This window comes from Callorhinus ursinus, unplaced genomic scaffold (genome assembly GCF_003265705.2).
Source record: "Callorhinus ursinus isolate GAN/ISIS: 27379988/994484 unplaced genomic scaffold, GSC_fseal_2.0 scaffold5, whole genome shotgun sequence".
Taxonomy (NCBI): Eukaryota; Metazoa; Chordata; class Mammalia; order Carnivora; family Otariidae; genus Callorhinus; species Callorhinus ursinus.
This window is the reverse complement of record NW_027397067.1, coordinates 4,551,707-4,566,746: the sequence shown is the minus strand read 5'-3', so window position 1 is coordinate 4,566,746 and position 15,040 is coordinate 4,551,707. Positions and strand designations below refer to the sequence as shown.

Below are 15,040 nucleotides of genomic sequence, written 5' to 3'. Positions count from 1 at the left end.
CTACCCCGGAGGAGCTGAGAACCTGGGGCCCCACTCCTCAGTGAGCCCCCAGAGAAAAGCATTCAATCACTTGCATCTCTCCGGTCTCCGGCTGCACTCCATGCTCACCTGGCCTGTGATCAAGCATTTCTACCTCTGGCACACAACCCCATGTGGAGTCTCCAAACTCAGCACATCCCTGTGGTGTGCTCCCATGCCGTTCCTTCCAGGGGAGGAAGGGGAGTCTCCCTGGATCTGCCGCTTGTTCGGTCCCTGCTGGAGGAGCAGTGGTCTGACTATGCTGCGGATCACGGTTTATGGCAACCCTGAGCTGAGAGCCTGCTCCTCAGCTCCGTCTCTGCACCCAGCTTCCCCGTTCCAATACCTGGGAGCTCTGCTACAGTCAGGCACCCCTGGTCTTTCTGTGACCCCGAGGGTCCTGAGACCACACTCTCCCACGAGGGTTTGACCCCCTACTTAGCCACTGGAGCGCTGTTCCTCAGCAGAGCTGACTTCTAAAAGTTCCGATTCTGTGCTCTGCTGCTCTATCACTTCCCAGTAGCAGCTGATGGAGGCCCCCTCCCCACCATCTATCTTCCCGAATATCACCTCGCATTCACTTCTCCGCATGTCCTACCTTCCAGTAAGTGGTCGCTTTTCTGTTCAGAGAGTTGCTGCTATTCTTTTCTTTGATTTCCTGTTGAGTTCGTAGGTATTCAGAATGGTTTGATCCCTATCTAGCTGAATTCCTGGGACCAGACGAAATTTAGGTCTCCTACTCCTCCGCCATCTTGCTTCTCCTTCCTCTATACTTTTCCTTTTTATATGAGGATTAAAAGGGGAGATATATAGGCTTAATTGGAAATGCTGTGTTTCCCACTTGCAAACTCTTCAAAACCAAGAACCATAGCTTATTCATTTTTATTTTCCCTACAGTACTAATAGTTTAGTAAGTTCCACATAAATATTTATTGACAAAAATTATATACTTTTCAGAAACAGAAAAACTAAGTTTTACTACATGAATGAAACCCATATATTTTAGTTGTGTTTTTTTGTTTTCTTTCTATTTCTTTTTTTCTCACCCAGATCTGCAAATATTTATGGATTATTGGTTATTGATAAGGTGCTAGGTTGAAGTAATGCTGTAAAAGTAGACACATATAGATCTGTAAGTATACTGCATAGCTTTATCTATAATATCTTGATACTATAGTTTCAAAAGTAACACACGCAACATTTTCAACAGCATGCATTTCCCACCAGTTCACTGGCAAAGCTTGCCCATTGAGGTAGTTTGTTATTGCCACAGTTCTACCTCCCTTCTTGAGTACTTCTCTGTCCTTGGGAAGAATTCTGTACTTCCATGTTCCTCCTCGATTGTCCAAAGTCTCACACTTGTCCTAGAGCTCAGCCCACTGTCAGACTTGGAATAATCCATTTCTCTCTGCTTACTTGCATTTACTATTTTTAAATTGTTTAAATTATGACTGTTTCTTATTGAAAACTGGGACAAAACAAAGGATAGATATAGAATAAGAAAAAAGAAATAATAACCATAACAATGTTCTAGACACATCGCTGTCACCATTTTGACATGTTGTCATTTCAGTTTATTTTTTATATGTTTTAATATTAGTAAGCTCATATTGTATAATACAGTTTTGCTTTTCTTTTGTGTCTAATTTTATAGCACTTGCCATTTATTTGTTATTTAAAAAATCAACTTAAATTTTATCTTCAGCTTTGCTTAACAATTTATCATGGGGCATATTCCTCTTATTTTAATTTATATATGCTAAGGTGAAGATGTAAGTTGTCTTTACATCTCTCCCTTCCCAAAGAAATAACTCCCTTCCCTAAGAAATAACTTGTTCATTGCCTAACACAAAAAGCTGTAGGGTAATTCCTTGTTCCCCTCCAATTTATGCTGTCCGGTGTAACCTTTTAGATTCAAGTGCATAGTGAAATGCTCTGGGATGGTTGTCATGTTCCATTTCAATATATTTTTTATTCCAGTATTAAAAATTCCTTTTTTTTTTGAGCTTTATATATAGTAGCTTTACTATTTGGAAAGGTAGGTTCCTACATCATTGTTTTTCCTCTTCTCAATATAGCTAGTTTCCAATCTAACTGTTTTCAGATGAAATTTAAAGAGCATTTGTTGTTGTTCTTTTATATTTATATAAAAATTTTCATAACATTCTCATGTGTTTTTATTGTGGTGAAAAACACATAACAAAAAATTTACTATGCTAGCCATTTTAAGTGTACAGTACAGTAGTGTTAACTATATGCACATTGTTGTGCAATAGAGGTCATTAATAACAAAAACTAGCCTTGAGTTGGTAGCAGGTGTTGATTAAGTAATTTGAGGAGCTCAGAATTTCAAGCATTCTGTCTACCACGTTTTTGTTCCTTTCCCCATTTTCAAGTCCTCTAAGTGAAAAAAACGTACCCCATGATCAATGCCCTTGCTCAGATTCACCTTCCTCTCCCTATGGAGAGAGACTCTACAGATTTTGCAAACTGCCTTGGTATTTCATCTGCTTTGGTAAAAACAGAGATGCAGCCATTGCAAAACCAGAAAACTATAACTGAACTGACTGAAGAGCTATCCATCTCCCTCCTCAATTAAAGAGATACTCTAGACAGGAAGATGATGCCAATCTCACACAATGCTCATGTGGATACTTTTTCCCCACAGACTGTAGGAGTAGAGGACAGTTAAGAGCATTCACACAAGAATCTCAAAAGAAACGCTCTGTTCAATACAGCTATCCTGATGAGAAAGATAAGGACTTAAGTGATCTAATCAGTAGGTATGTACAGAAATATCTAATTTCTTTGGGCTATTTACCATAGATTTATTTCAAATATACAATTTGAGGGGTTCTTTAGAAACAATGGTTGACTCATTTACATATAGGATAAATTATACAACGATGAACAAATAAATAAATTTTGTAATATATATGGGTTCCTTTTCACTCTGGGACATCATATCCAGGGCATGTTTAGCAATAAATATTTCTCAATAAAGTACAGAAAATTGCACATCATAAATGTTATTTATGATTCCTTAAATCACATTATGGATATTGCTGTTTTTAAAATTCTTTTCAAAAATAGGAAACTCAGCATATTGTTTGTAAGAAAAGTAATAATATTATCAAGGTAAGTTGATTTTAATCCATGTATTGTGTATTGCAAAGAAGGTTTAATTTGTGACCAAGATGGGATATTTTTGATCCCTCAGAAAACTGAGAAATGTCAATCTTAACTCCTTTGAAATCTGTTAGGACTTCTCCTGTGACACTTATATACAAGTTTCATATATAGTTAACTTTTTTACAAAGTTTCTCCTCACACTTGTCTTAGAAGCTTCTGGAAACAGAAACAATGTCGTGAGCATGGGTGTATACAGTAGCTCCTTTTCACTGAGTAAATATTCAGTAGATGCTTGTATAATTAAATTACAAAAACAAACATACAAACATTATAATTGACAGTCCGGTAGGAGACACTATTGAAGACATTTTGTTATCACACACTAGTAACTTTGTCTTTCATAGCAGCCTCCTAGGTATTATAATTCAGTCAAATTCAAAATACATTTTTGGAGTTCCTGCTATCAGTCACAAGTGGGAATTTGTGACATATGTAGAAATGAACAAGACATAGTCTCTGTCTCGTAAGATTTATAGTCCAGGAGAGAAGGTGGGTAATCTGATAAGGGAGATGGGTGAAGGTTTCAGATTCTGGCACAGGTGCACACCTTGTTTCCATTACTTCATAACCACAAGTTATGTAAAATTTCAGAGTCTCAGTTTCCTCAGCTGTAAAATGGGCATAATAATACCTACTTTATGGGATTATTATGTTGAGAATACATATATATGTAAAGCGCTTAATAGTGATGTGAGATGCAACAGTATAGGCATTTAACAAAAGAGAGGACAGCAAATGCTGTTATAGTTAGTGCTCACTATATGCCAAACATTCTTTTAAATGCTATGCAAATATTAACCCTTTGAACAGAAGTTCTCATATAATACTGAAATGAAATCCAATTAGGATGCTGTATAGTTCAGAACAAGGTGTGGATAATTCTGGACTTTTAGCCTATGCAGAGGTGAGCTCTTGAGAAAGAGACTAAGGTTTTGATGAAGGTTTAGGGCTTCCCAGTCTGAAAGAACAGCGAGCAAAGTCATGGGGACAAAGAAATTTAGGTGTGTTTGCAGAGTGGTAAGTCTTGGCGTGTTACTAAATGACCTGGTGTGTTCAATACGTAGGGATGAAGAGCATTCTGGAAGAATGTTCTATAAAAAGAGATTGAGGCAGAGAGAGAAAGGCCTTAGATTCTAGGCTAAGAAAACTAAACCTGTTCCATGTGTTCCTGGAGCTCCTTCCTGCAAGGTAGACTGTTGACCAGGAGCAATAACCCCAGTCAGAACCATTTTTAAATAATTCAAGTGGCAGAAAGCAGTCACATGGCCCTTATTTAATTTAGCATTTCATTTGGTTTGTAATCCACTCTACTACATGAAATGTTTCACCAGAGAAAAATTGGAAGTAGATGTTGGGCAACACATTTGTAGGCAATTTTTCTTTTTCTTATAAGATGTTAAAGGAGATCTGGCTCTCCAGTCACATCCACAAGTATGTGGCATGGACAAAACACCCACTACCTGCCTTCTGCCCTGTCCTACAGCCACATCCCGGTTCTTCCAGAAACATTCATTTCACTTGTTTTGAGGTAATAATTAACGTATAAATTATCTGAACTCTTTAAGATTATGGTGACCTCGGGGCGCCTGGGTGGCTCAGTTGGGTAAGCAACTGCTTCCACTCAGGTCATGATCCTGGAGTCCCAGGATTGAGTCCCACATCAGGCTCCCTGCTCGGCGGGGGGCCTGCTTCTCCCTCTAACCCTCCCCGCTCTCATGTACTCTCTCTCTCTCATTCTCACTCTCTCAAAATAAATAAATAAATCTTTAAAAAAAAAAGATTATGGTGACCTCATGGACGTTCTCCTTACCTGTAGCCTTAGTCACTCAGCTATAGATTGGTTAATTTCAATTTTAGTCTCCTGCCAATCTTATCAAATTTGACTCAAACATGAGCCTTGCAATTGGGAGTTCTGTTTATTGTTGATGTGATGATAAAAAGATAATACCAGCTTTGTTTTGTCTTCTAACTATACACACTTCAGTAATCCTTTGTAGATTGTTCTGTTGTGCTGAAGACTTGTTTAGACCAAAGAGGGCCAAATTCCATCACTCAGTGTGCACAGATCACTCAGACTATGATTTCACTCTCACTTTTCTCTGCACATTCACCTTTCTTTTTTTTTAAGATTTTTTTATTTGTTTATTTGACAGAGAGATAGAGATCACAAGTAGGCAGGCAGGCAGAGGGAGAGGGAGAAGCAGGCTCTCCGCTGATCGGGGAGCCCGATGTGGGGCTCGATCCCAGGACCCTGGGATCATGACCTGAGCTGAAGGCAGCCACTTAACTGATTGAGCCACCCAGGCGCCCCCACATTCATCTTTCTTGCATTTACTCTCTCTCAGTCACAAATTGAGCCATTTTTTAATACATTGTTCATGAATTAACATCAGTTTAACTTGATAAATACTATTTTTTTCTTACAAGCTCTATGCTGAGTTTCATGTTTTTAATAATATATAGCAACATCCGTACTATCCATCTTTTCCTTTCATCTTCCCCCCACCTTCCCCACAACCCCCCAATAATCTCCCTAGCTGGTGTCCTTGTCTCTCTTCTCTCTTTCCACACTGTCTAAAACATAAATCTGATCAGGCCTAAAATGTCTGTGTAGTGGTTAAAAAAGGATTTTTAAATTTTGTTTTTAAAAATCCTGATTTGCATCCAACTGTGCAATTTAATAGCTGTATCATATGGACATATTAACTTTCTATTACAGTATTCTCATCTGAAAGACAGGGCTGCTTCAAGTGTCTCTTGGCACTGCTGGGTGCATTGAGTGAAACGATGTGGCCTCTAGGTCAGAACACTCAGAGCTGCATGGTCCCTGAAATGGATGAAGAATTATGGTCGCTTTATTTAGCTTCCCTGATTCATGCTACCTCCCACCCCCACCCCAGGCAGAAGTCATTACCTTCTTATTTGTCTTCCTCATACAAATATTGTATTTCCTGCTTGTTCATCAGTCAGCCTTTTCTGAGAGAGTGTTAGCAGCCTACTTACTGGAAAGCACCCTCACATGTATCTTAGCGTAATGCTTATTACATAACCCACACCCAACACATACTTATTCCATTGTGAACACCACCGGATTGTATAATCTGGTTTTACCAATATCAACTACTCCCTGTGTTCCTACATTCAGTACTTTAAATCTTGGTTGTACCTTTATACAATCATCCAGACTTCCTTGTGGCTAAATCCCCTTTTATTCAACACTGATGATCTACAGGAGAGAGCATCATGAAAACAAAAGTGTCAAATAATCTTAATTAAAATTATCCATTGTTACTAATATCATCCATGTCAACATTGGTACACTTGAATCAATTTGAACACGGCACCATAGTAAAAGCTGGTGTGAGGCCACTAGTGATTCATGGTGCCTCTAATTCATAGTGTCTTACGGGACATAGAGTTGATCTAGTGACTGAGTAACTGGCATTGGTAACTCCTGTTCTTTTTCAATGCTATCTTTTCCTAAATTACCTCTCTGATGTAAGCTCTGTGACATGTCCTTGGTTTAGGAATTGTTTTACAAGCTCATGGGATGTACTGTATCTGGCAAGCTATTTTCTTACTGAACAATAGAAGACATATATCAAGCAGAACAAAGCAGAACAATTTTGAAAGTTACAATGGCTTTTTCACAAAGAAGAACTTTTAACAAAATTTGGGGAAAAAAAGAAAACTTGAGACATTAATAGCACGTCAACTAAATCAAATCTATATAAAAATATTTTTTTTAAGATTTTATTCATTTATTCATGAGAGACAGAGAGAGAGAGAGAGAGAGAGAGAGAGAGAGAAGCAGAGGGAGAAGCAGGCTCCCAAGGAGCAGGGAGCCCGATGCGGGACTCGATCCCAGGACCTGGGATCATGACCTGAGCCGAAGGCAGATGCTCAACCATCCGAGCCACACAGGCACCCAATATATAAAAATATTTTTGACAATATATTGTAATCATAGGTGGATGGAACTTTCATTTCAATTTTCCAAACTTATTATTTACCTCTGTGTTTTGAAAACTTCAGTTAAGCTCTAGGAATCATATTTTAAATTCAGCCCAAGACTTTTTATTTCCTTTTATTATCAACAATACTGAGCTATTTTGCATCTGGTTTAAGATTAGATTTTTGTTAGACTAGTATTCTCATCTTAATTTAGTTCTTGCCATGAATTTATAATAGAACAAGGAAATTTCCCACCTGCGTACTATATAGTATATAATATTTAATTTGTCACTGCTCTTTCACTGTGAAGTGGAATGAACAACTTACTAAAAGACATAATTTGAGATCTAAATAATATGTCAAATAGATATGTAATACTATGTGGCATTCCCTTTATTTCCTAAGAAATACTTCCTTATCATTTTGAATAAACTATGTGGAACAGATATGACACTCTGGATTATCTTCTTATATGTCATTTAATTTTAATTTCTAATTCCAGTCACATCTTTTTATGTCCACACAGCATAGCAGTCACAATGCCCTGTACATTCCAATGCCTGAGGAATATTTGTTGATTTTTTTTTATCATGCAACTTCTATTTTTCAGCATTTTATTTGCTTCTTGTATAAACAGGCAACAAGGTCACTTGTACATTGATGAAGATGGTAGAAACGTGACACTTCTGGCAAAAGCAAAGTTTGCCCAAGATTTCAGCAATTTTGCAGTGGAAATTCAAAAAACCATCAAAGCTCTCAGAGAACAGGTTTGTTTTTTTCCCCTAAGTAACATGTCCTTGTTGTAGAGACTGGAATAACTAGATTAAAAAAAAAAAAATCTGTCCAATGACTTTGTGAATATATAGCACAATACCAGAATAATAATGGGGAGTTATTATATATATATGGAGAGTTTCCTTATAAGAGTTGAATTCAGGGAAGGAGCACTTGGGTAAAATCCATTTCCTTTCTACCAAATACCAATATCTTCAATACACAGGGTCCCAGTGATGGAGCTCTCTGCTCAGTGAGTTTTTGAGTTCCTGCTCAGTGCCTTTCTGAATAGTTGTGTTTGGGTGCTCTCTTCATCTCTGTGGATATAGGTAATTTGTAACAGACCAACAAATACTTTTCTTATAATTTTTTTTGTTTTTGAAATGGAGTCCAAACAAGCCTCTTAGGGATTACTGGTTTGTCTGGCTTTCCTTTTTTGAAAAGCTATTGTTAAAAATGAAATTTCCACACTCCTCTGCACTTTTGCTTATTTTGCCAGTTGTTCTAGCTCGTGGTTTATTTAATTTTTTCTAAAATTTAGGAATGAGTCAATGAGAGATTTGGCTTGTATTAGAAATGGCATTTAGATGGTTTTATTCAGAAATGGAAGTCTGATCTCTTTCAAGGCATGGTGCTGTGCTGGCTCCTTCTTTGACTTTAATGTCACTGTGAAGCGTATTCTTCCCTTCTTACCATCAGAGGTCTTGAGGCAGAAAGCACTGTAGGGGTGTGAGAAGAACCCAGGGTCTGAAGACAGGAAGTTCTACCTTTCAAGTTGTCTGACCTGGGCAATTTATTTGACCATTCAGAATAAGTGCTGTCCTCTGGACTTTCAGGAATGTTATGAGGATCAAATGAGATTATATGGCAGAAGCACTTTGTGAACAGTAACCTCCTTAACATATTACTGTTGCGTGTGAATGTAAAAATATTATCTTGTATAGAAATGCGAGATTACTGGCTTGATGTGTGTGCCACCCTTAGGGGCTGGCTGCAGCCGTGGTTTGCATCAGTGTGCTACTCATCAGCACCGTTCCTTGTGACCAGAACACCTGTTTGTCCAATCAGTTGTCCAATCTGAGTCTGAACATGAATCTCAAAGATGTGAAGCATTGTTTCTTGAAGGTTATTCTTGAAGGATAAGGTTATTCCATCTTAGAATGGTTGGGGTGACCTAGGACTCTGGGACCCCACTGAGTCTAGGGACCTTTATTTTATTTTCAGTGAGCTTATGTGTTATATTATACTGGTAAGAGAAAGTCCTCGGCACTGGGCTGCAGAAGGTGGGCCCTGTTAATTTAAACATTAATCCATTTATCTATATAGCAAATTATTTTTTCATAAACTTATTTTATGGATTTTCAGACACAGGTAGAATCCATAAGCAACATTTTAGTCCAATTTTATCTGCATGTTAGTGGTAATATTTCATCTTTGATATGTGCTATAGTGATTAGAAGCATTCCATATACCCCAAGACTGCAGTAGCTGGCCCTCCTAGTTGTCCAGTAACAATTTGAAGTAACACATATCTCTAAATGTATCAAGGAAAAGTGTTTTTTCCTGTTAACTTGCTCTATCTCTTCCATTATATTGTAAATTTCTTAATAGCTGGGGCCGTTTCACTGCTGGATCCTCAGTGCCTGACACATAGTACTTGTTTAAAAACAACCAATGTTGGGGTGCCTGGGTGGCTCAGTTGTTAAGGAACAGCCTTAGGCTCAGGTCATGATCCCAGGGTCCTGGGATCGAGCCTCGCATCTGGCTCCCAGCTCAGTGGGAAGCCTGCTTCTCCCTCTCCCACTCCCCTTGCTTGTGTTCCCTCTCTCGCTGTGTCTTTCTCTGTCAAATAAATAAAATCTTAAAAATAAATAAATAAATAAAAGCAACCAATGTTTCTTTTTTTGTTTTTTAATATTTTATTTTATTTGTCAGACAGAAAGAGAGCGTGCGAGCACACAGTAGGGGCAGAGGGAGAGGGAGAAGCAGGCTTCCCGCTGAGCAGGGAGCCCAATGCAGGGCTCGATCCCAGAACCCTGGGATCATGACCTGAGCCAAAGGCAACCACTTAACCGACTGAGCTACCCAGGCACCCCTGTTTTCTTTTTGAACTCAAAAAGTTCTGGATCTATGAAGAATATAAAGGGTTTGTAAGGATTGGACAAAGATGGAAGAGGCAGTTTAGAAGGTCCTGAGAGCTCTTACAGGAGTCAGGTTTCCCTGAGCTGTGGCCGGGACACACTGATGGGAAGAGGGGGCAGTAAGGCACAGAACTGTGTGCACACTGAATGAAACCCAACAAAATCTTGACAGATAAAAATTGAATAAATAAATAAATATGACATAATACCAGCATTGGGAACTATTGATTCAAGTCAGAAATCAGCCCAGATCATGTAAAGTAGATTGAAAAAAGAAAAAAAAAAAGGTTTAGAATGGAACACAGAGATAAATTGAGCATATGTCCTGGGTGGCTTTCAAGAGCATCTACAACTACATCTATGACCAGAACAAGAAGCACTCAGAGGTGGACAGGATGATGAAGACAGACGTTCTGAGGATAAAGCAATATTTTCAGATATAACAAACCCTTAGGATTTGTGAAATTAACATTTGTTGTTCATCTGTCATTTACTGTATAAAAACCTGAGTTTTAATGGTCCATGTTAATATGAAATGTATCCTCTTAGCTAAAAGAAGGACATTTCTAAATGTGCAGTGTGTTCAGCTTTGTAGCTTTTCTGTTTATCAACATGAATGCAATACATTCTGTAAATAAATAAAAAAACAGAAATTAAACCCTTTATTTTATGAAAAGTGAGCACCCAGATAAAGTCATGTGTATTTCTCATGGTAAAATTAAAGACAATGAACAAGTAGATTAAACAGAATATAGAAACTGTAGTCCATAGTGGTACTCATCACGTAGGAGATTATTGTTATTCTTGAGACCATCCCTTGTCTAAGACACAAGATTCCAACCTTCACTTACTAGCCATGGGTTTCTACCTTTACTTTCTGACCCTAGGTGCATTTTGTCTACGGGGCTGTGAAATAGTGCCAGTCTTGACATTTTCCATTGTTGATTGTTTACATTTATTAGGTGACTTTGGAATGTCTAGAAAAGATATTCATTAATGGTGGTCCTTTAACCATGATAGAATCAAAGTAATGAAGGTGGTCTGCAAATTCCATGGTGTCGTAGGTGTTTTGTAATCAGTGGATTATAGTAAAGTATATTTGCTCTTTAAATATGATTCTGATCATTGTAGAGATAACTAGAGCCATAACTACATTCAGAACATTTAATTATTTCAATCTGTGATGGTGCCTAATTTACATGGCTGTAAGGGTGTTTGTGTGTGTTGCGGGGGGAGGTGGTATATAATGAACAATGAGATGATATATAAGAACTTATACCTTTAATTAAAACTAAATTCTTAAAATGAGGTTTTCAAACTGTTTGATGTCACAATAAGTGCTTTATAAAGAATAATTGAGACTTTGGGACAAGTTCTCAGATCTCTAGTATCCTTTTGTATGAATATAGAGTAAAATAAGATATACATTTGGACTCAAACCATCAGATTTTTTAAGAGAAATCTAAGCCATTCAAATAAGCTCTTAAGCCATTTATTTCAAGTTCTATTCAAGCTAAATAAGACACACAAGTTTGCATTTAATATTTAAAATTAATTAAAATAAGCATATGTTATATTTTTATATAAATATCAATATCATAATAAAACTGAATTGTAGTCTTCATATGGTATATGCTTTTTCCACAGCCCTTTGGTATAATGGATATATTTTCTCTTTCTCTAGGAGCCTCTCATACAGATATTTATTATTTTATGGTTGAGGTTCATGGTGTTTACACCTCTATCATTATATTATTATCCAGAGCTAGAATTTACTTAATTGTTATAGGCTTGGAATTTATCTTGCAAGTATATCATTTGTTTATAGAAAACAAAATGTTTTGTACATTTTGATGCAATTTCTAGAGCCACAATGTACTAAAAAATGGAGTCTACCTGTTTTATTATATGGGCCTAAATATCATTTTTCAGATATTGTGTCATATGTGATCAGATCTCAGACCTTATGACACAACTCAAAAAAAGTGCCTAATTTTGAGTATCAGTGAATAGTACAGTGGAGATACACAGATATCACTAAATAATTTGCATGTACTTAAGATCATTTGGAACACCACATCAATATTATGACATTTTAGAGTGAATTTTCTTTTTTAATATTTTATTATTTCTTAATATGAAATAATTGCAAGTGATTTAATTTTTTTTCAACAGAAAGAAGAAACACTAAAATTAAACTTAAAATGTAATCTCATTTTATTTCCCAAGGAGATGTATAAGTCAGTTTTCAGTGAAAATAAGAGAAACCCTCTAGTAATTCCAAGTAGGATGGGTTTAAATACAAGAAGTTATAGGTTTTCACAACCTTTGGAAGGGTGAGAGGAATAGAGGTCATAGAAACAGGTGCAGGGAGCTATTTGGTTCACAGGAGCTCATTTGGAAGCCACAGTGAGTCTCAGCAATTTCACAGGAGCCTGAAGCTCAGCCTATGTACCTGTTAGCCGTTGTGCTTGAGGATAATACTGCTTTCCTTTCCAATCTTACATGAGTGCCTCTCATTGGTAGACTAACCCAGAACCATAATGGGAAGGAAGTTAGGGTGTAGTTGTCTAGATATCTCCTCTGAGATCTATGTAAAAGGGTGCAGTTGATGATAATTTAATGATAGATAATCAATGGCCCATATTTAGGCAAGATCATGTATTTCACTGTAACTTGGTAATTGGTTGGATGGTTGGAAAGACTGAATGTGAAGCTAGAAAGATACCTTGTGGTCACAAAGACAAAATTCTTGTTCTGAATTCAGATTAGTTAGAACAAGCAGGAAGGGAGATAGAGCAATAGATTGTCCACTATAACTTATTTATCCAAAGTGGGTTCTTTCATGAGTTCAAAGGGGACAACAGTAATAATAATTAAGCCTGAGGGAGGAGGGAAGCATAAATTAGAACTGTTCCAGAAAATCCAGCTCCATCACTTTACTGAACAAGTATATGAGGATGAGTGAAAGAAAAGAATCAAAGATACTTCAGAGGCTTCCTTTTAATTAAGGGACAGGTAATGTTATTACTAATATAACAACCACAGAAAGTGAAACAATTAAAGCTAAAGGAAGTTTTGACATATGTAAGGAACAGAAAGATGTCAAGTATGGCTGGAGAATAGGTAATCAAGAATAAGAAAAATCACATGATATGAGTCTGAGAGGCAGAAACTGTCTAAATAAGAAGGCCTATTAGTGTTCTCCTGAATTCCAAATCTCTGAGGAACAGGAAAGATGCTTTGCATTTGAATTTAGATAATTGATCCGGTTTCTGTGGGAGAACTGATAAAGGAATACAAAAGTGACTGCAGTGATCTGTCGTGTTCCAGAAGTGAGCAGATGTTGGCTTAGGCTGTGCTGATGATCTTAGACAGGAAGAAAAAGGACAAGCTTTGGAGACATAATTGTGAAGTAGAATGGTCAGGACTTAGTGACTGAATGTATTACAGCAACTCCATTTTGATGTGGAGAAGCTCCTGCCCAAAGTGAGGTTCTTATGTCAAAACCCATGGGAGTAATTGTTTGGTATGGACAAAGGAAGATTTATTACTCACACAGCTGGGGAGATGCCAGGGATGTTCACACACAGAAGACCATGTGAGGACACAGTGAGAAGTTGGCCATCTACAAGCCAAGGGGAAAGTCCTCAGAAGAATCCAACCCTGCCAGCACCTTAATCTTGATTTTCAGCTTCTACAACTATAAGAAAATAAAGTTTTGTTGTTAAGCTGCCTGATCTGTAGTACTTTATTATTGCAGCCCTAGAAAACCAGTACAGATTTTGGTACCAAGAAGTGGGATGTTGCTGTAACAAATACCTAAAAGTGTGAAAAAGGTTTCAGAACTGGGTAATGAATAGAGGCTGTTTAGAGTTTTGAGGTGCCCATTAGAGAAAGCCTAGATTGTGTTGGAGAGATTTTTGGCAGAAATATGATGTTAAAAGTACTTCTGATGAGATCTCAGATGGAAATAAGGAACATGTTATTAAACATTGAAGGAAAGATGATTCTTGTTATAAGTGGCAAAGAACTTGGGTGAATTATGTCTAATGTTTTGTAGAACACAGAAACTAACACAGGTTGACACAGGTTGACTGCTAATGCATACAGGGTTTATTTTGGGGTGATGCAGTGTTCCAAAATTCGATTGTGATGATGATTGTACAACTTTGTAAATATACTGAAACATTTAAATGACAGTTTTATAGATTCTTTGGGGTTTTCAACATAGACAATTTTATCATCTGTGAATAAAGGAATTTCGTACCTTACTGTCCATCTATGTACCATTTATTTATTTTTTATTGTCTTCTAGCATTAGCTAGGACGAAAAGTTCGAAGAAGACTGAGAAAGGAAAGTTCCCAATCTTATAGGGAAAGCGCTGTGCCTCTCATCATTAAATATGTTAGCTATAGATGATTTTTGTAGATTTTTTTTATCAACTTGTGGAAATTCTCTATTACTAGTTACTGAGAATTGTTATCATGGGTGAGTGTTGGATTTTGTCAGATCTTTTTTTTATCGATATCATGAACATATGATTTGTTTTTTAGCCTGTTGATATCATAGATTCCACTAATTGATTTTGGCTGTTAAACAAGCCTTGTATACCAGGAATAAATCACACTGGGTTATGGTATGTAATTGTTGTTATACATTGTTAGATTAAATCTGCTACTATCTACATCTACATGTATGAGAAGTATTGTTCAGAAGTATTTTTCATAATTTCTTTTTTTCCCTCATAATTTCTTAACCTGGTTTTGGCTTTAAGTGTTCTATTTGCTTCTATTTTCTGGAAGAGGTTGTGGAGTCTTGCTTTTACTTTTTCTCTAAGTGTAAATCACCAGTGAATCCATCTGTGCCTTGTGCTTTCTTTTTTGGAAGGTTTTTAAATTACTGATTTAATTTTTTAATAGATATAGGCTGTTCAGGATGTCTGTTTCTTATGTGAGTT

The 15,040-nt window shown here is 37.0% G+C and overlaps 1 protein-coding gene across 3 annotated transcripts in view; it reads left to right on the top strand.

Moving 5' to 3' along the window:
- The window catches only part of PXDNL (peroxidasin like), a 502,908-nt gene that overhangs the window by 473,092 nt on the left and 14,776 nt on the right, over positions 1-15,040 (top strand). The window contains exons 20-21 of one of the 3 annotated variants that reach the window (XM_025870586.2): positions 2,687-2,801; positions 7,802-7,931. The exons of 1 other annotated variant lie outside the window; for it this stretch is intronic. In XM_025870586.2, coding sequence (XP_025726371.2) covers positions 2,687-2,801; positions 7,802-7,931 — 245 coding nt within the window. The remainder of the gene's footprint in view (positions 1-2,686; positions 2,802-7,801; positions 7,932-15,040) is intronic. One more of the 3 variants, XR_012378200.1, reaches the window with a different exon arrangement.